A 12717-nucleotide genomic window follows, 5' to 3' on the forward strand; every position below is an offset into this window, starting at 1 on the left:
AACAGTATGGACTCTTAAATGGACCATTTTTCTGTTTACTCTCTTTACTTGTCTGGTCGGTTACAATGTCCAACCTTTTTGTTTGGATGTTATTTTTCTTTTAATTAAAAAATAGAAAGGAAAGGGAAAATGAAGAGAAGCAGAGCAGAGGAATGAAGAGACTGATGAAGCTAATGCAGTGAAAGTGAATGAGTGTAGGAGAGGAGCAGAGAGGGTCGAGGTCACTTCTTTTGATCCGTCCATTTCGCCTGCCATGATTCTTCCTCATAGATTAGGCAACTAAACAGACACGGTGATTACCAATTCAGAGAATGAATGAGACGCAGTCTGTAACCAACACTGACTGCACTAATCGGTTAAATCACTTCTATATTAGATTTCCCTTAATACCCAATATCGTCCGACTGCTACACAGTGAAACTCGGATCGCTCATCATAAAGGTGAACTGAGCCAGTGAGTCTGCCAGGAGGAGGGAGGGCATTGATAAATGGGGTCCTCCAGGAGAGCCTGCCTAAAATAAAACTCCTTCAAATCAGACGACCTCCTTTTTTTCCTCTAGCAAGGATGAGTGACCTACTTAGCACGATAAGCTCTCCTATGCTGGATGAGCCCAGTGAAATGACATTTTCTATGACTTCAAAAGCCAATTAAAAGAGAGGGAAGCAAGCCTAATTGAGATGTTTGTCTATGAAAGGACGCCTTGTTGCAGCTACTGCCCTGTCAACTGCAAGCAGAAGCGGTACACTCCCACATGTGCCTGTTAGTATATGTTAGTTGGGGGCTGGGAAACTTCTCAACCTGCATAAAGTCTCCTCCAAATCCAACTACAGCCTATTTTGCATATTAATTCACACTGTCTGAAGAAGATCGCGAGTTCTCTAAATCACGATATCAGAAACCTCAATAATCATGCTCTTCTTCCAATAAAACCTCCCCTGTATACATATCTCACATTCATAACTGTTCCATGTTTTTATTTTCAGTCTCCAATACAAACAGATGTCCTCAGAGCATGCAGTGATTCACCAGCAGCTGAGCTGAGCGGAGCAGAGCCTATCGGCTAGCTGCAGCAGCAGTGCTGGGAACCTCTTCAGTGCAACCTCATTGCTAGCAGAGTTATTTCTAGCCCTGCCAAGCGTAGGAGGGGGCTGACATGATGGCTTCCTATCGATTTGCACTCTTTTGTAATCGCTCTTGTTCCCTGGCTCCATCTCTATCTCCTCATCTTCTCTCTTTCCACAGGAGAAGGAGGAAGAGAGGCTGCTCTGCGCACTGGTGGCGAGTCCTCAGCCTCTCTCTGTGCCAAGTCCTAGAGGCGATCTCTCTCTAGGCTACACACAGAAACCTAGCAAGGACTATGACTACGGTTATGTCACAAAATATTGCCTTTTCTGTGCATTGCAATATCCAGTCATGCACACTTCTTAGATTGCAGCTAGGGAATCATCATGAAGCCCAATTCTTTCCTGAGTAATGCCACAGCAAACACACAACTTTCTTTTCACAGTTATTCATCGCTCTAAGCCCAATTTATCATACTAACTTAGAGGTAGTAGAGAACTAATAAAAAAAGAATCACACTGAATGTAAATGATTGTATGACTGGGGTAGTATTCAAACATTGGGTTTCAAATGAACACATAGGGATATAAATCAAGCTGTAGGTGACACTTGGACATGTTAACTTTGATTTCAAGAGATGGTAACATGATCCATCACACCAACATAGAGGCGGCCATCTGGATTTTTATATGAACACAGAACACTAGTAGGGTGCACAAACTGGGAAGGGAGTTAGTCAAAGTAGTGTAGTTCATCTTCTACCTGAAAATGATGCTTTGCAAGTCGAAAGGGTACTCTATGATCCCAGTGGTTGGGATTCGAACCCTAAGCACATCCTGTTGGGTTGGTAGATAGGACGATTCAGCAATACGATCCAGATCACTTAGATAGCTAGAGACAGGAAGGACAACAAAAGACAGAGAGAGGGAGAAGGAGAGAGAAAGTGAAGCATGACAGCAGATATACCCCCTCCAAAAGCAAGTGGATCAGTCCAGAAGTAACCAGAGAAAACCATTCCTAAGAGTTATGAGGGGGTTGGGTGACATTTCATAGCCCCCCCAATTGTCTCTCAGAAACTTGGTATCATCCTTGATGGCAGCTCCCAAAGACAATTCTCAATTTTTGTCCTCTGTTCTCCATCAAAGCACCCACAATAAAGGTTTGTAAATTCAAGGGAGGCAAAAACTTTTAGCTTGGCTTTAAAATTTGCACTCAATGACCCAAGAAATTACACTACCAGTCAAAAGTTTGGACACACACATTTTTCTTTATTTTTACTATTATTCACATTTTAGAATAATAATAAAGACATCAAAACTATGAAATGACACAAATGGAATTATGCAGTTACCAAAAAAAGTGTTAAACAAATCAAAACTAGCTGCCCTTTGCCTTGATGGAAAGGCAAAGGCTTTGGAAATAAATTCATACATAGGCATCAACTTCTCTATTTATATTTGTCTAAAAAACAAATTTCAAGCATTTAAGCATAAGCCTTTAGATCAAAATGGCTTTAAGAGAATCAAAAACATAGTACATTCAATCAGGTGTGTCCAAACGTTTGACTGGTAGTGTATATCTGCCTGGGTAAAATAAGTCCTTTTCTAGCTAGTGCTCACAGGCGGGTTGGGGCCTACTCTTGAGGCCGGTCTTAAGAGAGTGTGCCATCACGGATGTGTTAAAGCGCTGTGCCGAGTCGGGCTGTGCAGCAGTGGGTGGATGGAGATAGCGGCATCGACGGCTTCTAACTGGCTGACCGACTCCCATGCAGCCGGCCAACCAGCGACATCAGCGGCAGCACTTGACACCAGTACCTGAAGATAATATTCTCCAGGTCAAATGGGTACTCAATGATGCCAGTGGTGGGCACTCGAACCCGCAGCACGTCCTGCTGAGTGGGCACGTACCCTGGTGACGCTATTCGCTCTAAATCACTAAGGTAACTGTGGAATGAAGGGGGAGGGAACACATGACAAAGGGACACACACACACACACACACACACACGCGTACGTATGCAAACCATGCAATCTGACTAGTATGAGTTCACATGCGCATGAATACATACACAAAAACAGGTACATGGACAATCGCTTTCTGTCACACACCCACACGCTTTCAAAATGCTCAGACAAATGTAGATGTGCAAACTTACATCTGTAGCCAGCAGTAGCTCATACAAATTCACTACATACACAAATAATCTTCACACATAAATAACCTTTGATATCGTCTCAAAGCTCAACTTTTTAAGCAGCCACATTAGTCTGAGCTGGATTAATGAGAGGTGGAATTAGCCCTGATATTATTAGCAGTCGTTTATAAAACTGTCTCCATTTCCTCCTATTCCCCGACTCCCCCCTTCTGCCTGCTCCTCTTCCCCTTCTCTGTCTTGGCTTTGGGCGAGTGTATATTAACACCGGCAGCACACTGCCAAAACATTTGAAACTACGCTTCCTCATCTGTGTACAGGAACTGAATAACCAGTCACCCCAGTATGTGCACAGGTTGCAGACGTACTATTTGGTTGAGTCGGAGAGCTGGTACTCTCTCCTGCGATCGTAGGCCTCCTGGATGCCAGGGTCGGCCCACAGCATCTTTATTGCACCGATGTAGGGCTGATCGAACGATGACACCTTCTCCACGTCCACCTCGCGCACCAGCAGGGCGTGATTCTGGGAGAGGAGTAAGAGGAAAGGTCAATGTTGAAGTGCAAACAGGAACAATGTAATGCTGGCTTGTATGAAGACAACACTAAATTAAAATAAAATGTAAGAACAGCAAAGTTTTGACAGTGGTATGTCAGTGCAGTAGCTGTAGATTTTATGCTAATAATGAAATTCACGAGTGATGGCTTGTAAATAAAAAAGCATCTCCAAATCTGGAGGTGTGGGCCCTCGTGTGTTTTTACTACGTACTGGAGGGGAGAAAGGGGAAAAGTGGTTGAGCTGGGATGATAGTGATTCTTCATTAGGGTGAATGACTTTTTAAGGTAAAGTGATTGTCCTGTATTGTAATGGTTATCTTCACAACCTTCTGCAGCGCTTTACCCATTGTTGTATATACGCCGATATACTGTATATACTATGTAGCAGGGATAGAACGAGTACTCGAGTAGAAGAACTGTTGCTGAAAAATGCCCAACCCCAATATTCAACATTTCTACACTGATGTTTGTTTTGATACTATCTATCCACCAAGCTTGGCAGCCTAGCAAACTAGCTAGACAACAACCAGGCAAACACAAACCAATAATACTGTAGCCGGAAGGATGGCGTTTGGGCTAATGTTAATGAAGCTACTGTTGTGGAAAACGTTTGAGCATTTAATGTTAACTTACAGTTAATGTTAACTTACAGTTAATGTCACCTCCACATGCAGATTTGATGCAGATGCATTTTACAGTTTACCAGTTTCAGGTGTAACGCTTATGGAGAAACTACAGAAGTGTACTCTGTAATGGATGTATTTTAAAATGCAGCAAAGTACAATAATTCAATCAAAACATACTTAAGTAAAAGTAAAATTACCAACTTCAAAAAGTACACAAAAAAGCTACTGAATTACTGTAAGCAAAGTAAATGTAATTTGTACATCCATCCTTGCTAAAGTTGCTATATAGTATGTGAACTGTTTAAAAAAAAAAAAGAAGAAGCTATAAATGGCAAGCAGACACTGCATCCAACAGTCTCTTTGCTCTGTATCTCAAGCCAAGTAAGGTGAAGATTAAGGTAAATAACCTTGGCTCTTTCTGTTGACTGAACTCTCAATATACTTTTCCAGATCCAAATGTTGTCAGTCAAGTTCAGTTATGGTGACAAGTTACCACCAGGCCGGTCACAGAAGATTGGAGAAGAGCAATCCATTTTATTTTACATCTTAGTTTACTGCCAGTTTTATGGTCTGTTTGAATATGGTTTGCATTGGGTGAAGTGGACATATGAGCTTGGGAGTGAACAATCAAGCACAGAGATTGCATGGCCAAGCTGACAACAGCAGCCAGGCAGTTCATAGGAGAGTGGAGGAGAATTCAGGAAAAGGAAGAGAGAGTGGCCTGTTGTTTCGATGAGGTCGCTTGTTTAGACTTAAAGCTATATCTCATTTGTTGTGTCGAAGTATCCTTGAGCAAGACACTGAACTTCTACCTACTCACTCACAAGGATAAGCATGTCAGCTAAATGCCTAAAAGGAAATGTCATTCACATGCAGGTTGCAACTGATTTATCTAACCATGCAACCATGCAGGGGGACATGCAAGTGGGGTACACACTTGTCTCTGGCACGTAGATTCCCACCAAACTACATATTTAGCATTGGTGAGCCAAATACATTACAAATTTGTGTTACCCGCTGTCAAGAATTAAGAATTTGAATGAATTATACCTGAAGTACCTGGATGTCGCTATCCATATCTATAGCACACACTGCAAGACAATTTTCTGTCCAAATATTTTGTTGGGAGTATCTGACATTGCACACCTTGTTCTGTTCGTACTTGTACTGGATCTTGAGGGTCTCGGTGGCACGGATCATGGCCTGCATGGAGGTGAAGATGTTCTGGTAGACCAGCTTGGTGAAGCCCCTCTTATCTTCATCTGTGTAGCCCGTCCCATGAATTATCCTCATCTGCTTGATGAAGGTGCTCTTGCCACTCTCTCCAGTACCTGAGAGGAGAAACAGTGGAGATACTGGGGGTTAGCCAACAACTGAAAAAAGGTCATAATTAGGGCTAAACGATACTGACGGATTATCACGTCACAACATTTCCTCTTGCTGACATTCTAATGATATATGACAGTCTTCTTTTACCCACAACACGATATTGCACTGACAAACTGAAACCAAATGTTCATATTCTTATTTACATTTTAATGCTATGAGTCAAATAACTTTGTTTTCTAAGTTATCAAATTGAGGGCCAGTATCATGATTACATGCTGGGAAGAATAATATAGTTTAAAGCTAAGTGAAGTGGAATAAATCTTTATCATCCGAGGGGCAAAGTTACCAGCAGTCAAACTCGAAAGACACACAAAAACACAAAATTAATAATCGGTCTCTTGGTTAATGCTACAAATGAACTGTAGTACAAATAAAACACAACAGTGATGAATTCAAACTTTTGTTTGAAAACTGGTCAATACCACAGAACCCTGAGACAAGCTGCAATCGATTCACTCTTGTCTAAAAGGGCAACAAATCAATCAGCAAAATTCAATCTGCAGCACCGTTTAGTCCCTTAACTCCTCTGCAACTGTACTTTCACAGGTTACCGTGGAATCATCCACAGAGTTTCTGTTCCTCTGACAAGAGCAAAATGAGCAGCAGAATCATGAAAAAGGTTAAAACAGGTTGCTACCAGTGGGCACCAAGCTGTCCTCACCAGAATAATCCTGCAAGTCATCCAGGCATAACTCTGCCTCGGTCAAATGCAACATTTTTATACAACTCCTATCTCTGTCGTAATTAATTGGTCTGTCTTTACAACAGGGTCTACTGTGTCTGTCTACCTAAACCTTGGTGCTGGTCTACAGGCCTGCGAAGGGATCCGCACCGCCACACCTCCAGGTGACAGTACAGACCTACATCCCAACCCATGCTCTGCAATTTGCTACTACTAACTGCTGAGCTCTTCCTTCACTGCACTGGCCGGGTCATCGCTGCAGCTGGTCTCACCTCTCCTCCCTCCTGGTCCCCTTATGATGGAACGCTTTCCAGTCAAAACAGCAGCATCACTTTGCATCTTCTGTCATACGCTTAAAGATCATCTACTCAACCCCATGAAAAAAATCTGTTCTACCATTCTCCTTAGATGTTATTTTATTTCTTTTCCTAGCACTTCTTGCATACATGGCTATTAGGTAGTCATAAGAATATTGTTAGGGCACTATGGCCTTGCACTGCTTAATGTTTTTGCTTAATGTGATTTGTAATTTTGGTGATCTAGGACTTAAAGCTTTACATAACTCCATGTAATTTACTCTGGATAAGAGTGTCAACTAAATGCCTAAAATGTAAAATATAAATGTTTGGGACTAACCATGATGATGTCAAAGAAAACACAGAAAGAGAGTCAAAAGGAATTGCAAACCTTGGAAACATTTGCAATTCTGTTTGTAGTGGATGAATCAGGGTCCGTAATGTGTAAAATCAATGAACATTTTCCTTTATCCACTGACTTGATGCATATTTATGATTAGCATGTTTTGGTGCAACGACGGACTTGACAGACAGACTGATTAGAGCCAAGTTTGACCTGTAAGTCCGCCCCTGGGAATAAATATTATGCAGAGCAACCTTGCATCCCCACCTGGCAACCACAAGTCAAACATCTCACCCCTTGTCATCTTGGTTCTAGTGTTCTGAGAGCGTCCATTACACTGCTTTGGCCCTGGTTACTGCAAAAGAGGCCTGACTGACAGCCTGGGTAAGTGGAGCAGCCCAGAGCGACCACATTAGGGCTGTACGGCTCACCTCAGCTCAACAAAGAGCGGGGTAAACTGAGTTCAGTTCTACAATTTGGAATCACAGAGACCATGCAAGTGCACACACACAGAAAGACTAAGTCATACAGAAAGAAACTTGTTGGCACATGCAGAGAGAGAAACTGGCAGAATCAGACAGAAAACCCTATATATCCCTCTCAGTAACTGTCCCAGAGGAGCTTCCACAGCAGCTTCTGTATCTTTATATGGACATATTCTGTGTGCAAACTACCAATCTAGGCTTTGGGGACGTCAGTCTCCGGATGAAAGCATCAGAGTTTAGTGTACTGTAGCTGCCTTACTAAAGAGGCACATTAATAAGACTAGGTAGGTAGCGCTCTAACCCCATCTCTGCCTCTGTTCTAACTATGCATCTCTCTCTATGGCCTTCTCTCCAGGGCAATCCTTCTCTCTTCCACCCCCATCCCACCACCTCTTTTTTTCCTCTCCAACCCCGCTCAAGCTCTCTTCCACTCTTCTCTCTAGTAGCAACCCATTCGTCCTCTCTTCTCCCCACACTCGGTCTGAGTCACTGCAGTTTCAGCTTCACTACTTCTCTTCTCTGGCCTCTGCCTTCCCCTCTCTTCTTTGTTCTGTCTATCTCAACATGTTTCTTCTACCGACTGTACATTCCTCCTCTGGCTTTCATTCCCTCTCTCCTGTTCTGCCCCTCTCATTGCCCTATTTCAGTCTTCTCTAGCTTCTTTCCCTCTTGCCTCCCACCCACTCCTTATGTCTCAGATCTCTCCTTTTCCTTTAATCAGTATTCTTCTGTCCCACCACACCAGTTAGGTTTATTTCACCTACAAAGTTTTGCATCCTGTCAATCTATAAAGAATTTGATGATGAAGGCTTAACCATTATTCTGTGAACTGCAGTTTCAATTTACACTTTGAATCAAATGCATTCATCCTTGCTGTGGTTCATTCTGTACTCCTGACATGTCAGTTTTTCGTCTCTCCCCAGTCTTTTGTCTCTCGTCTCCCTTCCTTAACCATTTGCCTCCTTCCTGTGCTGAGGGGTAATGCCTACTCCCTGTGTTTGTTCTGCTGCCTTGGCACACATGCCAGGCCATGCCAGACCATGCCAAACCAGAGAGTACCACAGAATAGGCTCATTGCATAACCTCTGTTTTCTCAGTCTCCGTAAAGTGGCAGCCCCAGCTCCCTTTAAACCTCTCAAGGCCTAACACGGGAGATTTCCTCTCCTCTCCAAATGAACTTACAAGTGCCAAAAACCCTAAGTCCAATACAGACTTCTAATACAGCTGTAATAAAGAAAAACCACAAGCAAAAGCAACAACCACAAGTGACACTGATAGCGCTTATAGCCACATTATCAAAGAGGAGCTGTAGTGGCTGATTAGATAACGGAATGTGCTTTGTGTTAAAAAGTACAGCTGGTGTTTCCAGGTTAAAGTAGCTGCTTTTCAAACACAAGGATCTTCCAAGGATGAGGAGAGTTGAGTTTGACTCTCATTGACAGAGGAGCACTGTTGAGTGTACAGTGAAGGAGTGCCCCGAGTGCTGCCTGCCCTCTAACCAGACAGGATCTTTCACTGCGGAAAGCAGGTCAGGCAACATTGGAGTTTCCCCTTCAGACAGAGTATGTCTATGAGATAGGGACATAATTAGCAGCAGTCAAGACACAGCCTTGGAGAGTTCACTTTCTCATTGACTAAAGAGTCGAAGGGAAGGGGGGGGGGGGGGGGTTCTGAGATGTGAGGGGTCGAGTGAGAGAGAAGAAAACACTGAGTAAGAAAAAGGAAAGCAGAGGAAAAGGGAGAGGTCTGAGATGAGAGGGGTAAAGCTGAGAAGGAGAGAAGTAGGTGGACACTTCAGATCGGTTGGTGCCACACTAGACGAGGCTCAACTGAGTGTGTGTCCAGCGGAAATCACTGGACTAACCCTAAGCATGAGCAATCAATAGCCACATCATGTGTAGTTGAGTTTTCCAGACTCAAACACACACTCACACACACACTCGCAGCCAGGAGAGAGGGGCATGTCTTGCGGGCATGATCAGCCTAATTCAACAGATCCTATTGTTCTCCTGCCTAACTGGAAAACCCAGCAGAAACATTTCTCATGGCCAAGCTACTGTACATTCACTGGTGCTACTCCTGAGGGATAATGCTAGTTCCCATGGCAACTCCTGTATTGCGCTCATAAATACATGGCAGAAAGCACCAGCAGATAGGCCCAGCTGATAGGGCTATGTCTCCACAGAGCCAACTTAAACATGCAACTTACGGGTGCATTTCTTAATCGCAAAACAGTCTACTGGGAATCAAATCTATTCTGTAAAGCACTCAACACTGAACAAAAATCACATTCACAAGCAATTTTGTCCAGAAAACATGGTCTAAATTCATCAATATTTTGGTTTTGTTTTAATCGAGGACATTAAGTGTCACAGATGTTAAGGTGCTCAGACCATACAGGCTTACCAGAGACTTTAATGAGCAATTTTGAAATCACCAACACAGCAAAGCCGGAGGGGCAGAGAGAGGAGAAGCCCAATAATCACACAGCCATGACCGTTAACTGAGGCAGAACCATGTCACTCTGCCCGCGCCATGCACCATCCAGGGCATTACTCATTCTGCTAAATAACCATTAACTCGCAATGAACAGAAAAAAGAGAAAAAAACACACAAAAAAAAACAAAACAGTTGAAACGGATCCATTTCATTGGGTCCGGCCAGCTGGAGGCCACAGCAGGCAATTCAGCTCTAAATTACACAAAGAGTAATAACTTAAAGCAGAGTTTGGCTTCCCTGTTGAGAGGGAAAGAGCGAGGGAGAGAGTAAAAGAGATAGAGAAGAAGGGAAGGAGGAGGTGCAAAGTGTGACAGAGTGGAGGAGAAAGGCCCTCTCTGTGTAAATGATTCCTTAAAAACTTCCCTCCAGCGCAGCAAAGAGGAAGCTATGGCCACCTCAGCAAAATGTTGGACACACTGGCTTCAGGCCGCCAGCTCTCTGACTGACTGTGCAGACACTGAATGACAGACTGACAGACGGACTAGCTAGCTGACTGACTGAGTGACTGACTGACTGACTGACAGACAGGCTGGCTGGGCGACTGACTGATTGAGCCCAAAAACTATTTACTGACTGAAAGACTGACTGACCGTTTGTCTAACTTCACCGTTTGTGCATGGACTGACTGACGGACGGCCTGACTGCACTTGGATTAGCAGACTGACTGATGCTACAGTGCACAGCCGCTATGGATAACTCCAGCATAGCCTGCTTGAGAAGCGGGTGTGTGAGAGAGATATAAAATTCTTTCTTATTCATTTCCCGTGACCCTGTCACGAGATGGACTCCCCCCCCCCCCATCGTCTCTGCTCCTCCCACCCTGGTTATGTGTAGCCTATAGCTGCAATGTGGCCAAGACAAAACCACAAGAAAAAAAAAAAAAAACAGGAAATTGTGAATAAGTGGAAAATGGGAATCTTCATTAGAAAAGAATGGGAGTAACAACATATTTTACAAACTACTTTTCTGCTACAAAGAATTAGCAGTAATAAATATTTGTTAATAAACAAGATTTGATGCAATTAGCCTATCTTTTGCAACCAGGGAGAGCATAAGTCCTGGTTTGGATGTTAAAGGAATGGCAGTGCAACAAAAAAAACTAAAGCAAAGATGTCTCTTAGCCATTTCCTCAAAACACAGCAGACAGCCTGGTGGGCACCAGCCGCTGCCTTGACCACCTGCTGCCAAGCAAGGCCGTTCCTGCAACTAACCGTCCGTGGCATGACATCTACTGTTGCATCTACAGCTACGCCGACTCACTTCAGAAATGGGCTGAATGACAAGTCATTTTTTACATGCCTTCCTGTCAACGATAAGAGAGGGACTGGAGGGAGTGGGTGGGCTGGATGAGGATCTGTTTGTCTGTCTGTGTCCTGTTCTCTCCTCTACTGCAATCGGATGTGTGATCCGTGTGTCGGCACAGAGTGAGTGGACTGTAAGAGCACATCCAGGACTATCTATGCTGAGAGAGAGAGTGAGAGAGAGAGAGAGTGAGAGAGAGGAGGGGGAAAGCACAAGATCTCTATTCCAGTTTTGAGAACATTCCTTGCATACTTTTCCTTCTAAAGGACTTAAATGTCAATTTAATCATTTTGCCTATTTTGGTTCCCATTTAATCAAAACGCTAGTTGTACTGGAACAGCAGTATTTCCCATTGGGCACAGTTTTGCAGCTCGCAATCCTTCCTTGGATGTAATCTAATTGTGCGCTGTCTCGAACTTCACCTCCTTCTTCCAAATCCGTGACTTCATTGACTTCACTTGTACGCATGCACACACATGCACATGGCACTCAACTGACAAACATATAAATACAATAGCTATAACTTAGAGATGTTATGCAATATATAGCTATACCTCTCTGACAGATCAGGTCATTAGGCCAAGAACAAACTTGTTTCTGAATAGTGTCTAAGATTCAGGGTGAGTCAACACACTTTCTTTTTGTACAGGCCACAATGGCTGGTAAATTCCACAATACAGCCCCTTTCATAATTTTACTAGTCACCTCATATTTTAGAAAATAATCTTAATCCTTCCTAACCCTTCTCTTAGGGTCCCAACCCTCCGCCCTAAACACACATAAATTTGCCGTCAGACAGACACAATTCCTTCAGTCTCAGGACATCCAGCCCTTATAGGGATATGAGGAGGCTTTAAGGAGGGCTATACATGTCAGTAATGATAAGCTAGTAGGCAGGCAGTGTCATGAGAAGGAGTGGGCAGTCTTTTACAGGCCTGACTGCCACATAACTGCCGAAACTCTGGGTGTGTCAACATCACTGTTTGCTCAACCAACAGAGCCGCCAGACAAACACGGTGCAGAACTACAAACACCTACCTGCCTTGCCTTCCTACCACACTGTGAAACTCAATTCTTTATCCACCGGCCACAGTAGCTGGAGATTTCAAAAGTGTGGTATTGTTGATAGGGTATAGGTATATTTACCACCCAAGGGTAAAATGAAGAGGCTGGTCCTTCTTTCACATGAGGCTACATATGGACCACAGCCTCTAAACCGGGTGCTTACTGTACATTAGGGTGTCGTCACTACTGAAACCAATAGGGCATCACAAGTAGTCTAAAAAAACATTAAGAATTAAAAAAAAAAAAAAAAAAATTGCCTCC

General features: G+C 43.4%; 2 protein-coding genes across 4 annotated transcripts in view; both read right to left on the reverse strand.

Moving 5' to 3' along the window:
- LOC139928106 (C2 calcium-dependent domain-containing protein 4C) overlaps positions 1-12717 on the reverse strand; it is a 304401-nt gene that overhangs the window by 211979 nt on the left and 79705 nt on the right. The gene's annotated exons all lie outside the window — the stretch shown is intronic.
- LOC139928107 (guanine nucleotide-binding protein subunit alpha-11) overlaps positions 1-12717 on the reverse strand; it is a 31806-nt gene that overhangs the window by 9214 nt on the left and 9875 nt on the right. Inside the window, exons 2-5 of one of the 3 annotated variants that reach the window (XM_071920490.2) lie at positions 5542-5726; positions 3583-3737; positions 2878-3006; positions 1826-1954 (exon numbers count right to left, since the gene is read on the reverse strand). In XM_071920490.2, the coding sequence (XP_071776591.1) occupies positions 1826-1954; positions 2878-3006; positions 3583-3737; positions 5542-5726 (598 nt within the window). The remainder of the gene's footprint in view (positions 1-1825; positions 1955-2877; positions 3007-3582; positions 3738-5541; positions 5727-12717) is intronic. The other 2 variants (XM_071920492.2, XM_071920491.2) reach the window with 2 other exon arrangements.

Source organism: Centroberyx gerrardi, chromosome 9, assembly GCF_048128805.1.
Source record: "Centroberyx gerrardi isolate f3 chromosome 9, fCenGer3.hap1.cur.20231027, whole genome shotgun sequence".
NCBI lineage: Eukaryota > Metazoa > Chordata > Actinopteri > Beryciformes > Berycidae > Centroberyx > Centroberyx gerrardi.